General features: G+C 39.4%; 1 protein-coding gene across 5 annotated transcripts; it reads right to left on the bottom strand.

Moving 5' to 3' along the window:
• Positions 1 to 1,061: 1,061 nt before the first annotated feature.
• FMR1 (fragile X messenger ribonucleoprotein 1) lies at positions 1,062 to 27,413 on the bottom strand. Of its 5 annotated transcripts, none has more exons than XM_060270599.1 (16): positions 26,951 to 27,413; positions 23,667 to 23,719; positions 20,430 to 20,523; positions 18,359 to 18,430; positions 17,633 to 17,781; positions 16,939 to 17,032; positions 16,728 to 16,844; positions 15,296 to 15,466; positions 15,074 to 15,152; positions 12,538 to 12,647; positions 10,641 to 10,703; positions 7,344 to 7,430; positions 6,414 to 6,609; positions 5,331 to 5,510; positions 4,100 to 4,182; positions 1,062 to 2,986 (listed from the first exon to the last, which is right to left on the bottom strand). In XM_060270599.1, the coding sequence occupies exons 1-16, from the start codon at positions 26,999 to 27,001 to the stop codon at positions 2,825 to 2,827; spliced, it is 1,761 nt and encodes a 586-aa protein (XP_060126582.1). In that variant the 5' UTR covers positions 27,002 to 27,413; the 3' UTR covers positions 1,062 to 2,824. The 5 variants fall into 5 exon arrangements, with proteins under 5 accessions (XP_060126582.1, XP_060126577.1, XP_060126580.1 ...); XM_060270594.1 differs by having other exon boundaries at positions 5,331 to 5,474; positions 26,951 to 27,156; XM_060270598.1 differs by having other exon boundaries at positions 2,847 to 2,981; positions 26,951 to 27,156.
• Positions 27,414 to 27,974: the final 561 nt, after the last annotated feature.

Consider the following 27,974-nt stretch of genomic DNA (forward strand, 5'->3'; position numbering starts at 1 on the left):
CATTCTACAACAAATGAGCTAGTGTGGGGAATATTTGGCCTCCCAGATGCTGCTGAACTACAACTCCTATAAGCCCCAGCCAGCAGCCAAATTTGAAAAAAGCTAGCGAGTCTAGAGAAGCATCATAAAATCTTCATGGTTCAATAGAAATAACTTACCCCTAAAAATGCCTGAATTATTTGTCAAGGCCAATGCCAAAGACAGGCCCCTCCCTACTTAACTTCAGAGAAGACTTTGTAATACCAGCAGGCATTTCAAATTAAGGTTGATTTTATAGGTTGCAGTATATATTGTTTAAATAAAATAAACAATTTGGTTGAAGGCATGAAAACTGGATCCTTTTGTGGAAGACATTTACTAATATCAGAAACAACCTTGCTTATGGAAAAAAGTCAACATTGTCTCTTCATCCTTGATACCATAGTGTGAGAGTGAACAAATTTGGTTTTGTGTTTCAAGTTCTTGGGGAGGGCTATCTTATATTGTACTTGAATTTTGTGGTCATTCACAGATACCTTTCACTCTTTAAAAAAACTTTATTTTTCAAAATAATTGTAATTCATTAGACTGTATGTGAAGTTACCAATAAGGAAGTAAACCCAAACATCAGACATTTGCTGCACTTTCAACCTTTTGTAACATGCATGATTTTCAAAATGAGTTTTACATTTTGATTTTACAATTTTTAAATTGTACGAATACTTATAAACAGTGGATTTTTTTACTTGGAAAGGGATACACATCTAAAGCACAAAAATACTGCAAAAATGTCATTTGAAAATGTGATTAACCTATTACAGTTTTAGTAAGTCAAATCTAGTTAGCACCTTACTGAAGTCAGCCTTGAGTGTAAAATTAGTGCATATAATTGCTAAATATGTACTGTTCAACCAGTAATGGCACATTACCAGCCAAATCCTTGAAACTGAAAATGTTTCAGCTTTCACACATCTGGAGTAAACAATGTTTCCAATTTAACACAGAAATAAAATAGGTTCTTGCTTCTTTCTAAGTTGATTTTTTTGAAAAGCAATCATTTATAAAGATTGCATCAACATCCATTAGCAGAGGAAGATCCAACTTTATTGAAACTGCTTGCATACAAAATATATTGCACTATAACCAAACAAATGTCAACATAAAATCCAATCTGTTGTAGCTAATATGTACAGAGAATATTGCCCAAGAGCAGTTACATTACAAGGTCATTCTACCTTGGTTAATTATCTACAGTATTTTAAACCAAACAGCTTACAGATGATGTGTGCAAGGTACCAATTTCAGTTTTTCAAATACTATACATTCGCCCAAAATAAATAACTAGAAATCAACATTTAAAGTTTGGCAATATTTAAGACTTTTTAATATTTGTTAAGTTGTGTGCAGTTTGTTGCCATTTTTATATGCTTGCTTGTATGCAAGGGGGCGGGTGGGCGGAGAAAAAGCAGCAGAGAAACAAAAACGCACAACATGCAGATACAAGGGCCAGGTTTGTACAATTCTGTACATAATCACTCAAACTCCTACTGGAGTAATTTATGAAAAACAGAATAGCTTAAAATGAAAGTCCTATTACACTTTTTTTTCAAGTACAATTTCATTCATGATCAGAAATAAAAAGCATCCCCCACCCCTATTTTGGGCAACTAAACTTTATGCCAACTTCAGTAACATGTTTTGAATCTACTTGTACACGAGACCTTGTAAGACTGTTCTGTTTCCAAGGCTGTTGAACTACACTATCCCTGAATTTTTCTAAATTTCACATATAGAAATCAACTTCCTTTCTCATCTGAGACATATTCCAAATTTCAAACAAAAATGTAGGGGAACTAAAAAGAAAGCTATTCTTTAAAATTGGTCCTCTGGCCAACAGCAGGCACAAACTACTAGCTTATGAACAACTTACAATTTGTTCCCTCAGTAACCATGAATTTTTTTTAGTTTATCACAAATGGAAATAGGTTTTAAAAAACAAAACAAAAAACTTCTCTTGTCCTGTCTGAAAAGGAAACAAAAAACACCATCTCAGTAACACAATCTGCCATTATTTCAGTGCAAAATAAATTTCCTATTCTTAAAACTGCCTAACTGGATGTTTATGCAAGGAAAAAATATGGAAAGCATGCATTCTTCTAATAAAGTACTAATTGTTGGAGAGGTTTTGCTACATATATTGTACATTTAGTGTTTCCAACTCAGCTTCCCTGATTTCTGCATCCAAATATAGTATTCCTACCTGCCAAGATATAAAAAAGGCACAGATCATACAACTTTTTGCTAATGAAAATGACAACTTTGTTACATTACACATATATCCAGAGGTTCACTAAAATACTGAAAAAGTGAACCAAAATGTGAACTGACACAGGACATAAAATAGAACCTTTTAATGTTTAAGGTGAGTAACTTCTAAAAGATTGAAAACAGAAGCCCAATCTGATTACTGCAAACACTATTTATTCTAAAAATTGAAATTTAGCAGTGATTTTGACCAATTCATTGAAATGGTACAACTGAACAGAAATACCAATGCACAGTTTCATTATTTTAAAAACAAACAAATGGATTATTTCATCGTTTGAAGTGCAATATGTACTTAAAAGCAATTTTTCCAGAAGTTCAAGGTATTTTTAATGCAAGTATAACATCTTATTTTGAAAAAACTGCATACTGATGTTTAAAAAAGGCGAAAAGAACATTTTATATTCATTTCATGCCCTGCGCCATCTTGCCTACTATTTGTCTTTGGCCTAATTATATCTAATGTGGAATAAGTTTTACTGAAACAGTTTAGGAAATATAACTTCTCAAACTATGCAGTTTAGGGTACTCCATTCACCAACGGTTGCTGACCATCCCCGCTGTCCGACTTCTCTTTCTTCTGGTTACGATCTTTACCCGTGCGCAACCGGCTACCTTCATTGGAGGTATTCTGTGATGTTTTAGTGTGGACACTCCTTTCATTATTGCAGTCAATTCTGATCTGAAACAAATTAAGAGTTATATAAAGCATACCCCTTTGATAATTTATAAAGGAACATTTATTAAGACTCGGAAAGCACTTTTTTCTAAGACGTTCTCCCCCTTCTTCAAATAAAATATATTCTAGAAGTGTGTCGTTAAAAGGAACCAAATTTATTTTTAATACTGTTCAGGCCTTTAGGCTTCTATATAGGTCAGAACTTTCTGCAACATCTGACTATGTATAATACCTATTAGTAATTTTGCAAAATTGGTTTCCTAAGCAAACCCAACAAAACCTGACATTTACCTTCCAAATAAGATGGAAGTTGATCTTCCACAGGTAAGCATTTAGTAGTCAAAGCTAAGCAATGGTTTATTTTTGTATATTTTTAGAAAAAGGATTTCTAATTTCTAAAAATGCATTTCAGAGCTTTTATTAAGTCAACTGTTCAATTTTTCGCTCCATAACATGCACCTTTCCCTCCTAAAAGTAAGAGGAAATGCCTGTGCGTCTTATGGAATGAATGCGTGGTCCCTGGAGCCAAATTGCCCAGGGGCAAAAAGCAGATCGTGCTTTTTTTTTTTTAAAAAAAAAGAAAGAGCTAAAGGCTAACAAGAGGGAAAGAAGGTGTTTAAAGGAAGCCACTCAACAGCTGATTGCAAGAGATGGAGGGGGAGATAAGAGAGCTAGCTCCCTTCCTGGTCTGCCCCCTTGCTCCACCCTCTATTGTTGAATGTTCTGCAGAGGAAGGCTGTTTGTTTCCCCAGCACATGTGACTGTCTGAAAACTGTAGAAATGGTTCCCTTTGCAAAGTAAGATCAACTACTTTGAGCTGATCCCCCCCCCCAAAAAAACCCGGAGCTTTCCCCCTTTCCCCCTCTAAAAATTAGGTTGGTGTTATGGTCCGGTGCGTGTTATGGTCCGAAAAATACGGTACTCTACTTGATCTTTTGGGAATGATGGAGATTAAAAACCTGTGACCAAATGTAAAGTTGCAGAATTGCTGGGGGTGGGTGGGGAGACTCTTATGCAGACAGGGATGCGTGTGCATGGATGCATCACTCCATTTATGCAGATGCTGATGAGTGCATAGATAATGAATAAATAAATAAACAAACCATTTTTTTTTACCTGAAGTGACCCATCTGCTGTTCTCCCTTTAGTATCTCTTGAATTACGTTGACGGTTATCGGTTCGCAACTGTTCATCATTTCCTGCACATCAAAGATGCATTTTAGAAAAGTCTTCCCTGTTATTGTTTTTTTTTATCTTATCGGATTTTTCCGAGTATAAGACAATGTATTCGGCTTTTTAAAATTAGTCAAAAATTGGGGTTGTTTTATATACGGATGGCGAATGCACAGGGGTTTGTATTCAGCACAGGCTCAGTAGTGGTGGTCTGGGCAAGCTTGTGATCACTGAAAAAAAAGCTCAACAACTTTGTCCAACCTGATCGCTGCTGTTTAAATATATGGTACTAAATATACCAGTGTTTTGATTAAAGAAAAGAAAAAGTCTTTATACATGGGGGAAGTGTCTTATACATGAAAAATACTTTTTAGATAGTAAACTGCACTGAGTTTACTGGTAGGAAAGTGATATAAAAATGTAAAAAAAGGAATGCTTTACATTTCTGGTGAAAATTAGATGTTGACATATTAAGACAGATAAAAATCATAAAACATTTTAGGGAAACGAGTCACAGAAACACCTCTGATCAGTAGCTTAGGGTGGGACCTACAGCAAACCTGCCTTCATAAGCCCCAAGCTGTGCAACTTTAGGGACATATATTGTGCAGGAACAAAGCAGCTTGCTAATTGGGTAGATTTGGTGGCCTTCTTGTGAGTGGACAACAATATTTATTGTTACAGTGGTACTTTGGGTTAAGAACTTAATTTGTTCTGGAGGTCCGTTCTTAACTTGAAACTGTTCTTAACCTGAGGTATCACTTTAGCTAATGGGGCCTCCTGCTGCCCCCGGGCCACCGCAGTGCAATTTCTGTTCTCATCCTGAAGCAAAGTTCTTAACCCAAGGTACTATTTCTGGGTTAGCGGAGTCTGTAACCTGAAGCGCCTGTAACCTGAGGTACCACTGTATGTATTTCTCCTCTGTATTCTCTCACTCCTTGCTTTCTGGAAATTCCAGTTGCTATTTTGCCTCTACCATTCCTCAGTTCGCATGGAATATGGTTTGGCCTGATTAAGTTTTAAAGGGTTTGTTTGTTTCTTTGGTTACTGTTACAATGTTGCTCAGCAAATCTACTAGCTTCATTTCTTCATTTCAGACATAACCAGCTGTACAGGACGTGATCAAGAGCTCTAATAGCTCATCTGCCATGTAGTATCATAATCATTTACTCACCTTTGAAACCTCCCCGACCCCTTCCTCCTTGACCACGTGCACCTCCACCACGTCTTCGCCCATCTCCTCTGCGAAGATAGCTGTCACGCTCTTCTTCTGCTGGGGCTAGCGACCAGTCGATAAGCTCATCTCTGTGATCAGACTCTGTTTCAGAAGCATTTGATGCTTCAGAATTAGCTCCTATCAATGTTTAAAAAAAACCAAGACATACCACAATCTATTTTGACAATGTTTTAGAAAAAACCAACTGAATGAACCACCGGTTAAAACTAATCTTTCTAAAATATTAATTCCGTATTGTTTCTGTAGTATCTCAGCAAGGACAATGTAAAAGTAAAGTTCTAGTCTAGATTAAGCAGGTTATCTCTTTCAGAAAAGGGATCTCAGCTCAATTCACTAGAGCTAAGAATGAAGAGGAATTCATTATATGAGCTGCTGTTTAAAATTTGCTTTGAGATTGTTGCAATAAGTCCTGATTACATGTTGCATGCATGATGAAACTGTACAGAATGGCTTGTTAAGACTACTGCAAGTGGCTTTCATGTAACAAGCACAATGTGTAGACTGAACTATGTTCACAACAGTTTGTAGACACTGATCAATACAGTTCACATGACAATGTCAAAATTTCAGTAAAAATAAAAGCTTTTCATGGTGTTTTGGTAGTTTGTTATACAGCACCCAGAAACAAATGAGAACCTCACTATCCAACTATGGATAATGGAAGAATTAATTTCTGCTTCTTGATAAGAAATTAGGATCTTTGAACTCAATACATTACTTTCAACTCAAGGTACATTAGTACGTTAATAAAGTTACTGCGGTCAATTTATAGATGTTCAATCTATATAGTATTTCAGAATGGACATTAACAGATAACCAAATGAATCTGATAATGAACATAGTAGGTGTCACAACTATTATGTAGAAATCACATTTATTTCCACCTCTGCAACTCATTCACATTTTTAGACATACTCAACCACATTCACTGCTTGCTTTACATGAACTCCAGGTTAGCATAACAAATAAAGGCACATAACAAATCAGAGGGTACAAGTCTGAACAATCCAAGTTACCTACCTGAAGCATAGCCTGGTCCACGTCTCCCATGCCCTCTGTTTCTGTAGGGTCGGCTACCTCTTCCAAGGCCTGGGCCATCATCAGTCATGTATCCTTTTTCTTTATCTGTGCGGTTTGGTGGTGGTCTAGAAGTGGCCCCAATCTGTCGAAGCTGTTCATCTATTTGCAATCTCTCTAGACGCAGTTGATCCACTTCCTATAAGCAGAGAAATAAGTTACAGGAAGTTGCTGCCATTTTGAGCAATCTTATTAAGTGTCTTGGTAAGAGGTTTGGCTTCTTCGACAACTGACTTAAGAAACATATGATAATGTAAGGATTTAAACCAGTCACTCAGCATTGTTAAGAATTCTGTTTTCTACATAGCTATTTAACCTCAGGATTTGAATTAGTTTAGAAACTCAGAAAAAAATATCACAAACCATTGTTCTAAGCCAGGGGTGGCCAACTCTCAAGAGACTGTGATCTACTTTCAGAATTAAAAACTGGCAGTGATCTACCCCCGCTTTTCTAGCGTTCAGCTCAAAGTTGTTGTTGAGTGTTTTTTTAGGGAGGAGGAAAGCCCCTTGGGGGGGAGGGGTCAGCTCAAAGTTGTTGAGCTTTTTAAGGGGTTTAAGAAATAGCTTTTTTTGGGGGGGGGAGGCTAGGGACAAAGGGGTGAAGTCACTCACAAAAAGATCGCTATGGATCAAAACAGCAGTGCAAAGAAAGCTCCGTCTTCCCTTCCACAGATCGTACAAATATGGAGGGGGTGGCAAGGGGTGTGTGTGGCAGGAGTCAGTTTTAGGGGCACTAAGGAAAGGGAGCCAGAGATCAACCACAATCTACCAAAACCTATCAGGGATTTACCAGTAGATCGCAATCGACCTGTTGGACATCCCTGTTCTAAGCTAACTTTTCCACTTCCCACAAAGTATGTTCATTTTCCTTACCTTTAAATAGTTGAGGTGATAATCCAAAAGAACTGTGGCATTTGTAATGCTGTCCTTGGTTCCCACAAAGACAAAAGGAACCATTCCCTAGAAAGAAATTGGTGAATCAGAGATCTTCAGGCACAAAGCCATAGCAATTGCAATTTCTTTAGGAAAAGAATGAACATTCCTAGCTCTATCAATACTCATAACTTTCCAGATGGTATTTAAAATCTATGCTAATTATGTTAAGCAGCATAAAATAGTACAAGCAAATCAAAAAGTATCAGTCTCCAGGTGGTTTACATAAAGACTGTGGGTTCTTTCCAACCAAGTTCTACTCAGAGTAGATTCATTGAAAATAATGGACCTAGGTTAGTCATGTCCATTAATTTCAATGGGTCTTCTCTGAGTAGAACTTTGGATACAATTCTATAAAAAATATTATATTTATTCATAATAAGGATAACTCACATCTTACATGAAGGTTACATTCTGGAGATGGTGCATATATACACAAAAAACCACGCTTTAGAACTGCCCCTGGGGGAGCAAACTTATCTTCTGGAGCTGTTGCATTGAATAGTCCTACCCTCCACCCCTCAAGCAAGGCAGAGAGCTTGAAAGCTCTTTCTGAGTGGGGAAACTGCACAAAAAAGAACTCTGCCTTTCGTGTATTTAATCTGTGTTATTTCTACTGTGCAAAGTCGAAATCTCACATGTTAAATGCAAGTACTTGTAAGCTACCTGTATATCTCAATTAAAGCCAAGCAGTGTACAAAAGAAAAAGAAAAAACAGGTCAGTTGAGGAAGGTGTAAGCTACCAAAGGTTTAAAGCAGGGGTTCCCAACAAAATTTTCTCGAGGACCCCTCATCGAGCCGCTATTGTGACAAGGACCCCCATTAATTCCTAATCCTAAAATTATAAAGTGAGAGCCAAATTAAGAGTCTTTTTATATTTTATATTTATGGTTTTTTTTACAGTTCTTCCTCTTCATCTGTAGGCCTTTGTCGTTTTAACGAACCACTTTTTAACCAACGGTCCATTTTTAACTACGCGAACTGTAGCTTCCGCGAAAAACAATGCTTTGTTTACAAACACTACTGTTTTGCAAAGAGGCACCGCGCGCCAGGGAGGAGGGAGGGGAATGGAGAAGACAGGGTACCTGCGCAGTAGCGCACAAATGAAGCCGACGCGCGCAAAGCATCTTGGGGAGGTGAGCGTTAGTAGAATGCGCGCGCTGCCTCTTTGCAAAACAGTAGTGTTTGTAAAGCGCCACCTAACGGCATACAGCAGAACTACTGCCTCTATCTAATTCTAGTTTTGCACTAGACTCTGCTCATGCAGGAAGCAGCCAAAACAAAAAATCTGTTATCATACGAAATATATTTAATATATTTTTTATTCTAATAGCATCTTGCGGACCCCTCTGGCATAGCTCGCAGACCCCTGGGGGTCCCCGGACCACCTGTTAGGAACCACTGGTTTAAAGCATTGTTTGGAAGTCTGTACTATCTCTTCCTCGTGAATTACTTGAGGAAGGGGATTCCAGAAAGTGGGTGATATCACTGAAAAGGCCCACTTTTGCATTGTCCCAAAGTGACCAGTGGTGTTTCCTCAGAATATCTTACGAATTAGCTTGATCTGTACTGTGGGAGGTGGTCTGCTAGATATCCTTGTTCCAGGATAAAATCAACAAAACATTGAATTTGGCTCACAAGTAAGTAGGCAGCAGATGCTGATCTCAATGCTGAGTGTGCTATGAACACATCTGAAGTTGCAACTTCTGAACCAGGCATAAGAGTAGCCCCAACTGCAGAGCACTGAAAGAGTCTAATCATGAGTTTATCATTGCGTGGACCATCATGGCAAGGATATCCCTGTCCAGGAACAGTCAAAGTTAGCACACCAACTGAAATTGGTAATAAACACCCCAAGACAATGAGGCCAGCTGGGTTTCTAGAAGTAGCAATTGGTTGAGCAGCCGAGTCAAACCATGTACCAGCTCCTTTAGAGAGAGTAAAACTCCATCCAGAGCTAGTATACAACTCAATTGCCGGGCCTAGGAACTGCCCATCCATAGTGTCTACATGTTTTAAGAATTCAGTAGTTGTTTGGGTATCTTCAACATACTGGTGACACCTTGACCCAACCCTCCAAATGAATGCACCCAACAGCTTCATATAGGTGTTAAATAGCAATTGGGGGGGGGGAACTGTGCCCTCTGGAACGATGCAAGGGGCCTAGGCACAGTTGTCCAGTACAAGGTGGAAGAGAACCTGGACACAGGAGTAAAACAATCCTAAAACAGTGTTCCCAACTCTTAGATGCAAACCAGACAGGAAGGGCATGGGCAGAGAGCATATAACAAGCTGCATACATCTTGTGTACATCTTCAGGCATGAGTAACTGCAACTGATTCAATAAAAATGGACAGGAAGGTATGCTGAACACTTCAGAAACTTTATCAATGGCAACACTTAGCTTCATATGGAGGGCAGGCAATTATCTCCTCAAATTGCCTTGCAGAATTTCAACAGTGGGCTTCTGAGGTTGACAGGACACCCATAGCACCCCCAATCAATTTCTTTGACCAAACACCAGGTACAACTCTCATAGCCCAGTAAAGAAGAGAGGGGGTTTCATGTTCTGGCGATTCCCTCACTGCAAGATGTGAGGTTACAGGGAACCAGGCAGAGGGCCTTCTCAGCAGCGGCGCCCTCCATGTGGAATGTCCTCCCATCAGATGTCAAGGAAATAAACAACTATTTGACTTTTAGAAGACATCTGAAGGCAACCCTGTTTAGTGAAGTTCTTAATATTTTATGTTTTATCATGTTTTTAATATTCCACTGGGAGCCGCCCAGAGTGGCTGAGTGGGTAAACCCAGCCAGATGGGTGGAGTATAAATAATAAGTTATTATTATATTATTATGTTGAACATAAGTACCCTTGTGGATAATGACTCCCCTTCAGACCATCTAATTTGGATTGGTGGTGCACTGAGTACCTAGGTGGGCAAAGCTGGGTCAGATAGATTTTATCCAGCTGATTCATCCAAGTCCTGGTAATATATGGCAGGTCTGTTCCCTTATCCAGAATCAGATTTGAGATTTTGTTAAGTACCGGCCTGGTGTTCATCAACAGGACCAGCAGATCAGAGGGCACAATAGTCAGTTCACCAAGAAAATAGAATGGGCAAGAGATTGGGAGGGGATTGCCAGTAGAAATCTGGGTCCCCCACCTCTCCAACAGTATCAACTTGCAAAAGAAGAGGAAAAACAGGTGTGTGTGTGTGTGTGTTAAATGTTACTTACCTGCCAAGTTTTGAGTTCAGGTTTTTGCTTTCTCCCTGCTACAGTTGATGACACAACTAACGCCTGCAGTGTAAGGAATGCAAGTATTAGTGATGTCATTAAATACATAGGAGTTAACACAGAACCTCAAACTCAAAACTTGACAGGTTATAAACACTGCAACCCAACTTTTAAAAAAAGCATTTGAAAACTGCAAATAGGTATATGCCCAATTTACAGATTACATTGGTAGCACAGCTATGAAGTGCAAGTATCTCTCTGCAGTAATTTCTGCTTTTTGAGACATGGTCACCATACAAGCACTTAATAGTTCCAAAGAAATTATGCAATGGTCCAATGCAACAGATTTGTGTTATAAATATTTATTAAATCAGGTGTTTGTTAAAGAAACAAAGGCAAGTGAAAAGTATGCCATTGGAACTAACTGTACTTCTACAATACATTTTTTGGGCTAAATACCACCACCAAACTTCGGACTCAATCTATTAAAGTTCTGAGCCCATAACATAGAGCAGGATATAAAGACCATCACCAAAACCTAAGCTGTGAGATATACATAAATTCTGAAATGGAAATACAACTCTTGATGATCACATACATGCACCTGTTGCTCCTTCAGAACATAAAAAGGAAGTCTGTATTATGACCATTTAAGATGCCTTAAAGTTCTAAGCCAGTCTCTTCCATCCACAATTCTCTATTTTAGACCCCAACTAATTTTTTATGTCCATTGAGCATGGTCAATCCTCATTATACCTTTGAAAACCTTGGGATTCACACAAGTCTGCTGATACTGACTTGCATGTGCATGGTGACATTTTGCTACACAAGAATTTATACATGGAAAATGGTTCGTTATTAATGCACAGGACAGGGTGGATAAAAATCAATTTTTTAATTAAAAATCGTATATTTTTTATTTAAATCAGTTTTCTTGATTTAAATCATATATTTTTTAAATAAAATGCTTCTGGAGGAAAAATCTTTCTAAAGATAGTTTTCTATTTAAGTTACATTATAGTCCAAAGGCTATGCATCAGGAAATAATATTTGTTCTAAGTTTTTCATGTGTGCTATTATTATTTTTAACAAACACATTTAACCACACCAGTTAACAAACCTGGATACATATGCTATAATGTTATTGCTTTAGTTAAATAAATAGTTATTAAGGAAATGATTATTTTTCTCCTTCCAATGAAGTACAGCAGAAAAGTTGTCCAAATATAGACAGTTTACTCATTAAACCTCACAATAATTTCATAATTATCTGCCTATGTATTTCTAATAGGATAACCAAATTTTTGATTTAACTGTAAAAACTTCTCTGAAAATTTATTATTCCAAAAATGAAACCTTCCTCTGGTTGTAAATATTAAGATTATACCAGTAAGAATGAGTCTTTCTGTAAAAATAAATAAAATGATTTAAATCAATTTGATTTAAATCAAATCCACCCTGGTACAAATTATCTAAACATAATAAAGGAAAACCTTCAGTTTTCAACAATATCAAGCAAATGTTATCCGATAAGCTACTGCTGGGACTTGCATCCTGGTTTAAATTTTACTTCCGCCATGGGCCTGCTATGTATTCATGGGGAAAGTTCCCCTCTCTCCTAATGCAAGGTCTTATTCTCTAAAATGGAAATAGCGACCTATTTCACCAGGCTAAAAATAAGGATAACTAATGGCACTTTTAAGTACAATGAAATATTATTATTGAAACAGAGGTTTATTTAAACAGATCAAACATAATTAGGCAGGGTTGTTTACTTATAACCTATATGCATAAGTTTTATAATAGAAATGGACAGTGCTTAGGGAAAATGCATCGGTCCCCAACCCTCGCTAAATATGAAACAGCATATGAACCAAGTCCACTTCACTTCACTTACCTCTTCTTGTGGAATATTTTTATCATTTTCAGCCTCAATTCTCACTCTTACAACACCTGATTTATCCACGATCTCTTGAATGAGTTTTCCATTTTTTCCTATAACTTTTCCTATTATAAAAACATACACAACATGGAGACTTTAGGGGATTGCTCAGATAAGTAGAAATATTAGCACAAAAGCCATTTCAGCAATTATCTGAAAGTTTCAACCATGTGTTGCTGCAGTAAGTTTGCATACCAACCACTCCCTTTCATGGGGCTTGTAAGTGAATTTGGTTGAGAGCACATAGAAGCTTTCCTGTGAGATTGAGAACCATGCACACACACATGCTCCATCTTCATTGATTATCGTATTTATGCTTTTCTACTAGCCTATGGCTTAAAAAATTGGACCAACTCAACCAAAAACCCCACATTATCACAAAACAGCAATGTAAAGGTAAAGGGACCCCTGACCATTAGGTCCAGTCATGACAGACTCTGGGGTTACGGCACTCATCTTGCGTTATTGGCTGAGGGAGCCAGCGTACAGCTTCCAGGTCATGTGGCCAGCATGACAAAGCCGCTTCTGGCAAACCAGAGCAGCGCACGGAAACACCATTTACCTTCCCGCTTGTAGCAGTACCTATTTATCTACTTGCACTTTGACGTGCTTTCGAACTGCTAGGTTGGCAGGAGCTGGGACCAAGCAACGGGAGCTCACCCCGTCGCGGGGATTCGAACCGCCGACCTTCTGATTAGCAAGCCCTAGGTTCTGTGGTTTAACCCACAGCACCACCTGCGTCCCGTAAACAGCAATGTACATTCTTCTTAATCCAAAACAGGTGCTCCAGATGTTTTAGATCAGGATAGTTTTAAAAACAATAACTTCAATTGCATATCTCCATTTTTTAATCAGTTTATCTCCTGAAAATGCAAATATGCTACCTGGTTACTGCAACTAGTCTTCATACAACCCTATAACTTGCAGTTATTTGATCCTCATGCACTGCAGAATTCTATCTACTTAAATGCAAGAGGCAGATTTGTTTGAACTTTTAAGAATATAAAAATAGGATAACTAAGACTACTGTACATCTCTCCGTAACAGTTAGCAGAGGGTCTTGAATTTTTGGGTGTGTTTTATTAGATTTAATTATTATTGTAAACTGCTTTGTTATTTTTATGATATATTTTTATAAAAACAAAAACTTATTTGTAACATTTATAAATAAACTAATTAATTATGAAACTGAAGTCAAATTGAAATATGTTAACACTTATTTCAATTAAACAAGATGGTTCTTCCAGCTTTTGGGGTGCAGAATGTTAAGTAAGCAAGTGCTGATTCAGTGGACAAAATAGTGTCCCTCTATGAGGAAAAGTAAATATTATGCTGTTTAGTTAGCAAGTCAAGTATTCATAATTTGAAAACTGAAATGCTCAGATAGTGGAAAGGCACAAAAGAGGAGCACAAAGTTATCCATATGGGCTTCCTAGATATTTTTAATACACAGGATGGCATCTCCTGGCTCTATTGCATGTGATCAATTGCTAGACACTGGATCCAGTAAGAGACACAATTAATAGCTAAAATATATCACTTGGTCTATCACTTAAAATGCCTATTCCAAAAGCCAGGTAAATGCACTCAGTGTTAATATAGAAAAGCATATTTTAACTCAAAGCCATCTAATGCATGGTTTTGAGAAGCTATGTGTGGACTTTTTATGGTGTGTATTGTTAGGATGTTAAACTACAACACATGTATCACAATGGAAGCTTAAAGAATAGAATAGCCATGTTTCACATAGTCTTCTGATCTTTCCAAGGAAAAGAGCACTGACTTAGCTTTTGAACCAATGGTGAACTTTTCAAGAAGCTCTGAAAATGCCACACTTAATTGGTAGTCAATGTAATCATGAGCTCATATATGTTTGTATTCGACTTGCTTTGATAATAGACTAATTGGCTTGCTTTGATGTTATCCTTATCTGTGGGATTTGGCTGCTGGGCTCTGAGCCCAGAAATGGGAAACTATCTGTGAGATTTGGGTATTTGCCACCTATGCCCTCATCTGGTCAGGTGAAGTGATAGGAAATCAAGTGGTGTACAGTGGTACCTCCGTTTACAAACACAATTGGTTTCCGGAAGTGTGTACTTAACCTGAAGCGAACTTTCCCATTGAAAGTAATGGAAAGTGGATTAATCTGTTCCAGACAGGTCCGTGGAGTACTTAAACTGAAAATACTCAAACTGAGGCGTACTTAAACCAAGGTATGACTATATGTTGCTGTGTATCTAAAGAGTGTGAATGTTTGCTTGGGTTTGAACAAGCCATCTCCTTGCTGCGGTGTCTGTAAAGTCTAGGAAACCTGACCAGCTCATAAGTATGCACTTTTTTTTTTTAAAAAAAATAAAGCACTAGAACGTTGGCATTTTTAAAAACACTATGGCATTTCTGACATCCTTCTTTGGTATCCCAGGACTCAAGTACTCCCTGCTTTGGGCTTAGGTTCCGAACAGCTTCAAAATCATAGTTCAAATCAACATACCTACTAAGTTTCTGGGGACTTGGATGACATCTTCAGCAAATTCAAGGTAACTTCTTGCCTTTTTTACTGCATCTTGATCCTATAAGAAATACAAATAAAATGGATGTTAAAGGGTTGCAGTGTCTTAGAATCAGAGCTGTGTTTGTGTGTGTAAGTAAGTGAGTGAGTGAGAGAAAGAAAGAGAGAGAGAGAGAGAGAGAGAGAGAAACAGATGCAACTCACCTCCCCATAAATATGGAATGTACAAGTGTCTTCATCAAGATCTATAGCTGTCACACCTGGTACTTTCCTGGCTTGTTGAATATTAGCACCATGAGTGCCAATGGCCAGACCCATTAGATCTTCACGTACAATGAATTGTTCATGAAATCGTGAAGCAAGCTGCCTTGAACTCTGTGGAAAGATGCATTCTTGGTTAGAAATGAAACTTTAAAGGAGTGCAAAATCAGCAAAGTTCCTCACGCTCTCTTTGAGACTCCTTAAGAAGTACCAAATAGAATCAGGTTACAGGTAGGTAGCCGTGTTGGTCTGGATCGAAGTAAAATAAAAAAATTCCTTCAGTAGCACCTTAAAGACCAACTAAGTTTTTATTTTGGTATGAGCTTAAAGACCAACTAAGTTTTTATTTTGGTATGAGCTTTCTTCAGATACCTGAAGGTATCTGAAGAAGTGTGCATGCACACGAAAGTGTGCATGCACACGAAAGCTCATACCAAAATAAAAACTTAGTTGGTCTTTAAGGTGCTACTGAAGGAATTTTTTTATTTTACTTCAAATAGAATCAGTTAAGCTAGCAAAGCAATTACATGTGGAAAATCTATTAGCATTTTAAAGTATTCACCATTCCAAAAGTTGAGCTAGGTTCAAATTATATGGTCTCAATAGTTACTGGTAGGCAAGCCTGTAAAATGGAAACTACAGTGGACTATTTTAAGAGCTACTGCTAGCACTGAATTAAATATCGAAGCGTTATCTACCTCTTTAGGACAGTGGACCAATACAGTCATACTTCTACTTACGCATTCCTCTGGATACATAAACTTCAGGCTGCGAACACGGCAGTTTCACCGTGTGCGCATGTGCAGAAGGGCTCAACTGTGCCGCGTGCGCAGAAGGGTGTCTCCAGTTAGCAAGTTTTGGGGATGCAGCTAGGCCTCCGGAACGGATGCTGTTTGTAACCAGAGGTACTACTGTACAGCCATACCTCAGGTTACGTCCGCTGCAGGTTACGTCTTTTCAGATTGCACCCCGCGGCAACCCGGAAGTACCAGAAGGGGTTACTTCCGGGTTTCGCCACTCACAAATGCACAGTAGTGATAAATCACGCGTGTGCACAAGCGCTAGATCGCGCCGCGCACCTGTGCAGATATGGCGTTTCAGGTTGCGGGCTTTTCATGTTGCGAACAGGCCTCCGGAACGGATCCCGTTCGCAACCAGAGGTACCACTGTAATTGAAAATGAGGAATGTGCGTGAAATGTTTTCAGCATCAATTGTACTACATTGTTATTATGGATCATTTCTTTGCAGCAACTTTGAAAAGTAAGAATTTAACAAAGAACCCACCCAAAAACTCTCCAGAGGTATCAGTAGAGCGTATACAACTTTAGTGGAGTTTCAGTACAGTCCCCCCCCCCCCAGATTCAGATACAGTACCTCTAATTGTTTGCTTGCTTCTTCATTTCTCATAATCAAGGATAACTTGGTGCGAAGACTTCGAAAGTGCATATCAATGAGCATATTTGCACGTTTTGTTGTTACCTCATCAATAGACTAAAGAATTTGGGGACGGGAGGAAAAGAGATCTTTTATCAGTATCACATCCAATGTAAAACAGTTTGAATACATCAAAAGCAGAAACACATACCAAAATTATAAGCTGATGGGCTTCAGAATCATATGTGACTGAGAATGCCCCAACTGCCTTCTTGAAGTCCTTGTGTGCGGATTCCTTAGCACACCTAAAACACAAAGTACTTAAAAAATTCAGAATGTTCATTTAATGGAACCATCTTATTGTAAAGCAATCACAGGATTGCATGAAGAACAGTATAACCTAGTATGCTCTGCCCCATAGTGTGAGGTAAGAGAAGAGCTACCCAAGAGCTCCACTGTGCTTCTCATCAAAAGTAACAATGAAATGCCAGTCTAGCAAGAAGAGCTCAGAGTCATGACCAAAAGTGAAATAATTCACAAGCCTCCAACGGTAGTTAAATGTATATTGACATATTTTCATTTGGTTTCAACTAGTTAGGTCATTATCTGCCCCACATATGTACAGGCAATTAAATAGCGACAGGTGAGATTTGTCATCCTAATCATTCATATTCATGAATACATTGCAATAAATACAATATTTTATTTACCAGTAAATGTTATGTTGCTGTACACAATGCCTTTCAGGGCTTTCAAAACTATCTAAACTGCAATGTATTTGTAAACATCTTTGTAAAAGTCATGTATTTGTTGTTACTGGGGTACAACAAAAACTATAATGAGACGGTATTACAAACTTTTAAAAAATGGATTAAAACTCTTTATAAAAAGACCTTTATACTCACATTTGCCTTAAATCTTCTGGTACATCAAGTTTGATTTTATGAAATGTATCCTTTGTTGCAGGTTTGTTGGGATTCACAGATCGTAGACGCTCAATTGTGACAATTTCATTGTAGGTAGCATCACAGGCTGCATATTCTATTACATAAAACTAATTCAAAAGAACAAAATTGTCTAAGAGAGTGTTTAACTGAGAAGTGATGTGTTCTACAACTGTACTTTGAAGGGGTCTCACTTCTGGGAGAAACTACATTTTTTTTTGCTTTAACATATATTTAAGGCAAAAGGTAAAGGACCCCTGGACAGTTACGTCCAGTCAAATTTGACTATGGGGTGTGGCGCTCATCTCCACTTTCAGACTGAGTTGGCATTTTTCCAGACAGCTTTCCTAGGTCATGTGGCCAGCACTGTGATGAGTGCCAGAGCGCACAAAAACATCATTACCTTCCTGCTGCAGTGGTGCCTATCACGATGGTATGCTTTCAAACTGCTAGGTTGGAATGAGCTGGGACAAAGCAATGGGAGCTCACTCTGTCACACAGATTTGAATTGCCAACCTTAGGATTGGCAAGTCCAAGAGGCTTGGTGGTTTAGACCACAGTGCCACTTGCATCCCTTCAACACTTGGGTTCCAGGCAGGGATTTCCAATAAATTGGAAGTACCTGAAGAGAGACCCACAAGAACTTAAAATGTAAATGCCAGAATATTAAAATATATATATTCCTACCTCACCCTTTATCATTCTCACTTTAGCCAGCCACCAGCAACATGGTTCCTTTTCATTTGCCCTGGAATAAACCTAAACAAAATCACAGTGTAGAATATCATATTTTTATGCAGTAGACACAGTCATAGAATATGACTCTTAATCTCAGGGTCATGGGTTCAAGTCTCACACTGAGCAAATGATTCTTGCATTGCAGCAGTTAAACAAGATGACCCTCTTGCACCCTTCCAACTTCACAATTCTATGATCTACTTGAAAAACAGTACACCACACTAGTAATGCCCCCCACTATACTGGAAATTACGAGTTAAAAAGAGATTATTATTCATATCCCCCTAACATACCACTGAGTTGCAGCACCATAAGCATTCTGATGTATTAAATGTATGGTACAAAGTCTAGCCATATTCAAAGCCATCCTGCACCTCATCTGGTCCTGATCTGGAAGCTAGTTTTTTTAAGGCGAGTGTGGTGGGGAAAGCAATCTGTAATGGATATGTTCTACTCTCTTTCAACAGCAAGTTTTCTATTTCTAAAAAAATACAGTCTTTCAAAAAACAAAACAGCGAATGTATTAAGAGTCAATTTGGGCAGTTTCAAAGTTATAGAATAGAATAGATCTCTCAAAGAAATTTGGTTCTTCATACATGTTCAGTGTTCATACATGTTCAATGAGAAAGTTGAGAATGGCTCCAAGCAGGTCCTGTACAACTGCTGTATATTCCTGCGTATAAGACTACTTTTTAACCCAGGAAAATCTTCTCAAAAGTCGGGTGCCGTCTTATACGCCGGGTTGTATTTCTTATACGGCGAGTATATGCCAAACTCCATATTTTAACTGGAAAAGTTGGGGGTCGTCTTATATGCCCAGTCGTCTTATACGCCGGAATATACGGGTATATGCATATACAGTTTGTACCAGGCGTTCCAGTTGTGCATGGTGTAAACAGCTGAATGCACGCAGACTGTGGGACAGCACCAGTGGGCACAATCTTACCCTCAACAAATTCATTAAACATATGGGGAAAATATGTAATTACTGAAAGTCTGTAACCAAGTACCCAGAAGTAAGCCTGTTGTTACTCAGCTGGACTAACTCTTAAGGAGACACGTAGAGGATTGTACAGTTAGGAATTTCCAAGTAAAGCTTTTAAACAAAATACTGCAGTTCAAATAATTTTGGGTTATTGAAAAATGTCTGAAATATTTGTAGATCAAGTAAAACAGTGCATGCTTTTAGTTTAATGAAAACCAGGCAAATAAGCACGCTATGTTAGAACTATATCAATTGGGGTCAATGAAAAGCTTTCAATCCTCAAACTTTTCTGGAAAACCCACATCATTGCTTCAAATCCTATGCATGCAAGCTGCTCAACGATTAGAGCCAAGGGCTAGAGACTGAGTAACAGGTTGCTGGATGTTTCAAGGTGAGATGTGAAAGAATCTCTGGACATGAATTAATTGCCCAACATAGGGTTTGTGCTTAAGTGAAATCAGCAGCAGCCTGGCATCAGGATGGATTAAGACAGCTCTCTATGAAAAGCTCTTGATGCATGTAGCATGTGGGATTGAGGCTAAAATTAAGGAAAGACGTGGAACAGTAAATTATCTGTGATGGGTATAGAAAAGATGGTTTATTTTCCTCCTGTTTCCATTGAAATAATAATAATAATAATAATAATAATAATAATAATAATAATAATAATACATTTATACCCTGCCCTCCCCAACGAGAGCTGGGCTCAGGGCGGCTGACATCAACAAGATCACAACAAAAATAAAAGAAAGAAAAACAATCGATTAAAATGCGGATTAAAATACAATCCAGATTTAATTTTTTTTAATGCAGCCTCATTTTAAAATGGCCCAAATTAGTGAAGTTGTGGAAAATAATTAGATATTTCTTTTTCTACTTCTTAGTCTTATTTCTAGATTGCCTCGGATGCACACTGCTTGAAAAAGTAGCCTAAAGAAGTTTTAACACGGACTGCAATTATGTTCCTCTAAAAAAAACCCTACAACTTTATCTATGTTTTCCCCTGACTTGAACACTTCAATTAAAAGTTATTACCTCAACTTCATCACTCTCATTTATATCTTTATTGTAACCCACAGGTGGAGGAAACCTGACATCATGGAAAGGAATCTGTCTCTCTGGCTGCCAACTGAAGTACAAAAGAAAAGAAAAGGCTATTAAATAGTAACTGAAGCAAGTGAAGCAGAAAGTACACAACATCAATAAAGAACAGTGGCCAGTGATTACTTACCTGGACCCTAACCCTGTGAGCTGGAATAATCTGAACAAATTCAAAATTATTAGGAGTCTGCAATGAACTGATTATATATGCTAACTAACTTGGAAAGAGTGTTAAATGAGGGAAAGAGATGCATCTTTAGAATTCTGAAGTATTAAAAAACAGGCCTTTTAAAAGTGTAACCAAAAGCTGTTTTACTCATTGTCCCAGATAAATTTCTTTTGACTTATATTGACGAACTTAAACGCAATCCAGCACAATGTAAGACCTATGGACTAACTGTAACTTATTTCCTGTCAGCTTCTAGTCCCCCACCAAGAATGTAAACCACTAATTTTCAAATCTTCGTTCAATGCATTCAATAATATCAAAAATAGAGTAATGGTTGCATCATTATGACTGCACAGCTTCTCCATCTAAATTTTGAGTTTAGTGAAAATATCATGCTATGGTTTGCTGAGAAAAAAAGTGAAGTACTGCAATAAGGTTGTTGAAAAGTCATTACAATGGTGGAACAAAAACATGTCTGAAAAAAGTTTAAAGAAGAGGGATCCTACATGGTGCAGACTGGCAGGTGAAGATATCAGGAAGTTTATTTCTCATCAGTCTCTGATAAGAGCTGGAAAAACCTTTGAAACAGAGGCAGAGGAAGAACTTCTAGACACATGCTTTTCTATTATGCCTAATGTTATAGAATATTTTAAAGCCTCATGCACAAATATGTATATTGGAGGTGCACAACTCAAATTATTATTAATTTGAGTTGTGCACCTTCAATTTAAAATGCGTGCATCTGTGACCGTTTGGAGAGTGGCAGGTTGTTCCTTTTAAAGTTGTGAATTCCAGAAAAGAGATGACGGACGTTATATTTTTCTGTCAATGTATTTTTCCATAGAGGATGACAGGAGTGTCCCAAGAAGTCTGTGTGACCATTACGATCACCGCATTGAACCGTCGTCATGCTGTTGTCATCTTGTGTGTCTCCTAAACCTACAGTATACTAGCTGACTCGTTTGTATAAAATGTTACTTTGTCAAAAGCAATAGTAATTAAAAACAAAAGCCTAATGTTATAGAATGTTTTAAAGCCTCATGCACAAATGTGTATATTGGAGGTGCACAACTCAAATTATTATTATTAATTTGAGTTGTGCACCTTCAATTTAAAAGGCCCCATACTGTATAAATGCTCTCTTCAATCCTCACTTTCAATGCATAGGAGTAATAGTCATAGCACAACAGCTTCTTGAACTAACTCCAAAGGAGGAGGAATCAACCTTAGAGCAGTGTATTGACAGTTGAAGCACTATTTTAAGTCAAAACAAAATCACAAACCCTAACAAAAGACATCAAAAAGAAAAAAAAGATAGGTTTCAGAATATTTATATTTTCCATTATTAATCTTAGTAACTTAACCCTTGGCCAAAAACATGTCCTGATTCAGGTTTGTATTGTTCTCGAAATAAAGTGTTAAACTGTTAAACAGTTAAGCTCTCATTTTAAGAGATATTGCAAAGAAGCATTGCAGTATATCACCCAAAGTAATGTGAGCTGGCAGCAAAAGATGAGTGCCATGAGTGAAATGCATCACATGAACATTTCACTGACTTCAATAAAGCACACTTGGGTTAGAGTTTATCACTTTGTCATACAAGAGGTCAAGACAGAACATTTTCACAAGTCTCATTTGTAAGTCACGGTAAACCAGAATTAATGGTTTATCCTGGCTGCTTCTTTCTGGTATATTTGTCCCCTACATGCAAGTGCATGGAGAAAAGAAAACACAATCCCTGGCTTAACATTAAGTCTGAATCATGGATTGTGATTGGTTTCCTCCATAGCCTAGCAGGGAAGAGACAATCAACCAAGAAAGGAATGTTCATGAAAAACCATAAACTATGGCATCCTGAGTTCAGGTATGCAACTTCGTATCTTGGAGCAAGAAAGAAATGCACACCACATACAACTCCAAAAGGTTAGCGTTTGTAGGTAGCTTTCAAAGGAGCAACTGAACCTGCAATTGATGATATTTTCTTAAGATTAATAGACTACTTAATTATAAAACTATCTAAGCAGTGTAAACAATAATATTTATACATGTAATTCATTCACCAAAGACAACTGGATTAGTGTGTTAATCATTCAAGAAAACAAATTTTAGTGTTCAATAATGTTAAATACTGAAATGGATTAATCTTTAACAGACATGCTGTTTGTTATAATTCGTCTCTCTATATAAAACTTCTCAACAATTCTTCAGGTTATAAACTATTCTAAAGCATTAGGGAAACGTCTCCTCCGCATGGAAAAAATATCCCAATGACAACCTACATAGTCATCTCCTCAGCTATGGGTATACAGTAAAGGGGAGGAGTTATTTAAGTGAACAGCAACTCATTTTTCCCCATGTGTTTAACGGTGAGGATATACTTGTGAGAAATAATAGCAAGCATTTGCCTCCAACATTTGACCAAGTGCCTTCGAGTTCCAAAGAAAATGCCAGCAATGGCAGGCAACCACTTCTATAAGTAGTTGCAAGCAGTGTTAGAAACTGAGATATTAAAACAAGGAGCAAAATGGCACCTTAAACCTAGGTTATGGGAGCAAGAACGGAATGTCTAAGCTCGCTTTTAAATAACAAGAATACAAAGCTGAAAATGAATTGCAGCTGAAATATGTTCATTTTCCACATGCTCTAGTCCTTCCCCTGCCCCTCCCCCAATATACTTAAGAAGGTTTCTTCTCCAGTCTTCAGAGAGTAGGTGGAAGTGAGGAGGCAGAAAAAATTCCCCCTTTCCTTACACTCTGCAGTTTTAATCGGAAATATTAGGCCCAGAGCTCAGAAACTGCTCATGCTAATGAAATTCCCTGTTGAACAATGCACCTAGAACAATGGGAGTTTCGAACACTGGGTGCAAGGCTGCAAGAGAAATATCAAGATATTAACTTATTTAAGTTTACCAACTACTTCAATACCACTAAATTTCTAGATTATATGAAATTCATATGTGCATCTCCCAAAACTATTCAAGTCAGTACCAGGACCATACGTACTTATTTTCAAATGCAACAGTTATTGAATCTTCATGCACATCCTTCACAAAAGCCTGCAAAAGAGAAGTGAGAATTTACAGGTATTACTATTAAGATATCATTTAAATACAAATTATCATTTATTCTTAATGGTATAATATGGAAACTCTGAACCCTTAATCTAAATGCAACAAACTGGCACAATATAGTACAGTAGTTGGTTGGCTATGCTAAGAATGTTGCATGCATGGAAGAGAAAAATAACAAATGCAAAAGGGTACCAAAATATATGTATGGCATGCATAATGTTATTATGAATATGTTACAGCAAAAAGTTTGTTTAAAGTAAGTGTTTAATGTTTAGAAAGTATTGTATCACGCACACAGTGAATAGGTAGTTGTCACTATTTATGCCATAGCATTGAAAGATTAGGCTCAGAGAGGACAAATGTAACTTCTGAATTTTAATCTGGAATCTTTTTACAAGACCTCCGATTCAGGAAAAGCAACGCTGCATAGTGGTCCTGAAATAGAAAACTTTTAAGAACCACTGCATGCTTCCATAGTATTATAGGCAGATGCTTTTATTTTGTTCTATTTAAGTAACTTGCTGATTGTAGCTGGATTCAAATTAATTTAACTGTACATATTGCAGCTAGAGGAACATTAATAAACCTGTACATTTATAAAGTAAAAACACACCTATTTCATCAGAATGAAAAGAAATAGTATCAGAAACCCCCACTAATAACTGTCAATGATCTTGTTTGGACAAAACTATCTTGATACATTGGAATTTACTGTCTTGTTTGGAAATAACAAGTACCAGTAGGTAACTTTTGCAGAACCCAATTGCCAAGTTCATTCTTGCTTCTTTTCCATCATTTAGATAGAAAATCCCATCAAGTGTATGTGGCAGGCAGCTTCCACCTGAACTACTGGTTAGGTCTGGCCCGTTTGATTGGTTTTATAGTCTTAAACCATGTGGTCATTTAAGAGGCTAAGTATTAACTCTTTTGGTCAAAGTTGCTATGAAAAAAATAGAGAGAATAGAGAGAAGAAACAATGCCCAAATATCTATTAGTGTTAAGCATTAAGAGCTACCTTCTAGCATTTATATAAAAAAGTGAAAGTTAGCAGTCAAATTATTTTAAGCACAAATGTCTTCTAAGAATCTAGGCAGATCATAGCTGCTCAAGTTAGGATTTTTTGTTCACTTTCTGTACCAACCACAATGCCGAGAGGACTAGGTATGCCCTAGGTATTGTTTTTAGGAAAACTAAGGTTCAGATGTTGATACCACTGAATTCTTTGGAAATTACAGATACCAGTACTTGAATTAAATTCACAATAAATGTTATATATGTTCTGAATGTTGCCATTAAGCCAATTACTCCAGTATCAAATGGAATACTGTAAGTCTAAACTCTAATATGCTAGCAGCTTAATCACAATAATTGTGATATTGATTTCAATAGGGCTGAAAAAGGGCAGAGGATGCCTGAATAATTTGGTTGAGAATATTTTGTGAAAGGAAAAATAAAAAGAACCTTCAGCAAACGGATACAAATGTATTAACAGTTTGAAGTTAACTATTAATTTGTTGCAGCAGAAGCCAACCTAGGACCAATGCAAGTTAGAACCACAAGAAATAGTCAAAATATGCCATATATTCCGGCGTATAAGATGACTGGGTGTATAAGACGACCCCCAACTTTTCCAAGTTAAAATATTGAATTTGGGATAGACTCGCCGTATAAGAAATACGACCCTGCATATAAGATGATCCCCAACTTTTGAGAAGATTTTCCTGGGTTAAAAAGTAGTCTTATATGCAGGAATATACAGTACACGAAAGCTTATACCAATAACAAACTTAGTTGGTCTGCTGGTCTCTAAGGTTGCTAGTGGACAATTTTTTTAAAATATATTTCGACTGCGTCAGACCAACACGGCTACCTACCTGAAACAAGAAAAAGTGTTAGTTAACACTATGCAAAAAGGTGCTCATGAGGATTCAATGTTAAAGAACTTTTACAAATTTTTGGTGCACTTTGTATAACAGAGCAACGAAGACCAGGCATCTCACATGTATGGCCACACTCTTTCTGCTAGAATCCCCTCATCCAAGTTAAATGTCCCCAGCAACTCTTCCTCAAAACCTACTCTTTCCCCCACACATTTCAATATTTAACTGGGTCCCCAAATACACCTTTAAGGCTTCTGGGGTGCATCTCTCAATCATCCAGGGAAAGAAACCATGGGCATCCTACCCTCTCAACTCCTTAACCCCCTTCATCAAAACTAGGTAACCCCAACTCAGTTGGGTTAACTACTGCCCAACTCAGACATCTACTCTTTACCAAAACGACCCCATGAGTATATGCATATAATACACACACACTCAAAATGAACTGCATATACCACCAATATTGTCCATTTGGAAGTGGGTGGGATGTTTTTAATGTATTTCTTTTTTCCATATTAGTTAACCCATCTATGCCAGGCAGGTGGGTGTGTCGTCTGTCTGTCTGTCTGCAGATTTGGGTTGCTGTGTGCTGAATAAAGCAACTAAAAAGTACAACTGACAACAACAATAACCACGGACAAAGTGCGCGCACACACACACCCTCCCCGCCGCCTGCGATGCAGTAAAAGATTCCAGTTGCTGGAAGCCCCAAGGAGGGAGCCCCCTTCTTTTGCTCGGGGTCTTTTGAGCTTCCCATTTGGGGCGCCTCTGCCCGGCTCGTGGCAGGACCGAGCTGCTGAAGAAGGAGCGGTTGGGTCTGATGCACTTTTTTAAAAAATAAAAATAAAAATCATGCTTTAAACTCGTACGCCCACCTTCCCTTTGCAGACCGCGGGGCGGCTCGCAGCGCAAAAAGGCGATATACAAACTTGAGGAATAGTAATGCAAGATGGAAACACAAAACGCGTAGTGATAATAATAATAAAACAGACAATGCAAAGCATTAACTCCCCCCCCCCCAAGGCAACAGGACGCCAGTCAGCCCAAGGCCTGAGAGAAGAGTAACGCGCAAGGTGGACACCCCCCCAACTCATCCTAATAAACTTGTACCACCGCCGTCAAACGGAGAGGGGCCAGGGTCCCCCACCAAAAAACGCAGCCACAGGGGGCTGTTGCCCATCGCCAAAGGGCGACAGTGGGGCGGGTGCGCAGGTGACGATGTCGCCGGAGGTCTCTGTCTACAACCCCGGAGCCCCCTTTGCGAGGCGGTCGCCTGCCCCCCCCCGGAAAACCTCGGATTCCCCGCCAGGCTCTCCCTCCCTCCCTCGCCCGTTACCTTGTAGAAGGCCCCATTGGAGCCGCGCACCTCCACCACCAGCTCCTCCATGTCGGCTGCCGGGCAGGAGATTGGGCTGGCGGCGCTGGAAAGCCCTCCTCGGCTCAGGCAGCCGGCAGCGCGGCTGCCTGCTCCTCCTTTCTTGTGGCCTCCTGACTCCGTGTCCCTGGCGGGCGCGTGGAGCAAAAGGCGCCGGCGACTTAGGCCGGCGAGCGGCTGCTGCTCCTCCTTCGCCTCCTCTTCGACGCGGCTCGCCACCACCACCGTCGCCGCCGCCGCCGCCGTTGTCGTGGTGCTGGGGGCTGGGGCTGCCGAGCGTCGCCGCTGCTGCTGCTGCCCGGAAATGAAAGCGAAACGGTCGCCGAGGGGAGGACGCCGCCGAGGAGACTGAGGTTGAGGCTGCTGCTGAGGCGACTGAGGAGAACGAGGCGGGGAGTGGGGGAGGGGCGCCGCCGCGGGCCGCCCGCTTCGAATGTAAACATTAAAAACCTGGCGCCGTCACGTGACGCGGCGGGGCCCCAAGGCGGCGGCGGCGGCGGCGACAGAGACGGCAACGAGTGCGTGCGGCGAAGGCGGGGGGGGCGGGGGCTGGGGAGGGGGGGTTTAAACGGCCTCGCGAGTGCGCCTGCGTGTAGACAGAGCGCGCTCGCTCGCGAGCACGGGGCTATCTCGCGCGTCCTCCGGATTCTCTCGCGAGAGCTGCTCCGAACGCCGAGAGACTGAGCTCCCTTACGCGCCGGCCAACGGCAGCGGGGCGAGTGGAGCGCGAGTGCGCCTGCGTGTAGACAGAGCGCGCTCGCTCGCGAGCACAGGGCTATCTCGCGCGTCCTCCGGATTCTCTCGCGAGAGCTGCTCCGAACGCCGGGAGGCTGAGCTCCCTTACGCGCCGGCCAACGGCAGCGGGGCGAATGGAGCGCGATCTCGCGCAACAAAGCGAGAAGAACATGGCGGGTCAGAGCGGCTGAGACCGCGCGGGGTACGGGGGCGCGCGCCTGCGCGCGCCGCCCAACTCGTGAGCGCGGAA

This window comes from Zootoca vivipara, chromosome Z (genome assembly GCF_963506605.1).
Source record: "Zootoca vivipara chromosome Z, rZooViv1.1, whole genome shotgun sequence".
Taxonomy (NCBI): domain Eukaryota; kingdom Metazoa; phylum Chordata; class Lepidosauria; order Squamata; family Lacertidae; genus Zootoca; species Zootoca vivipara.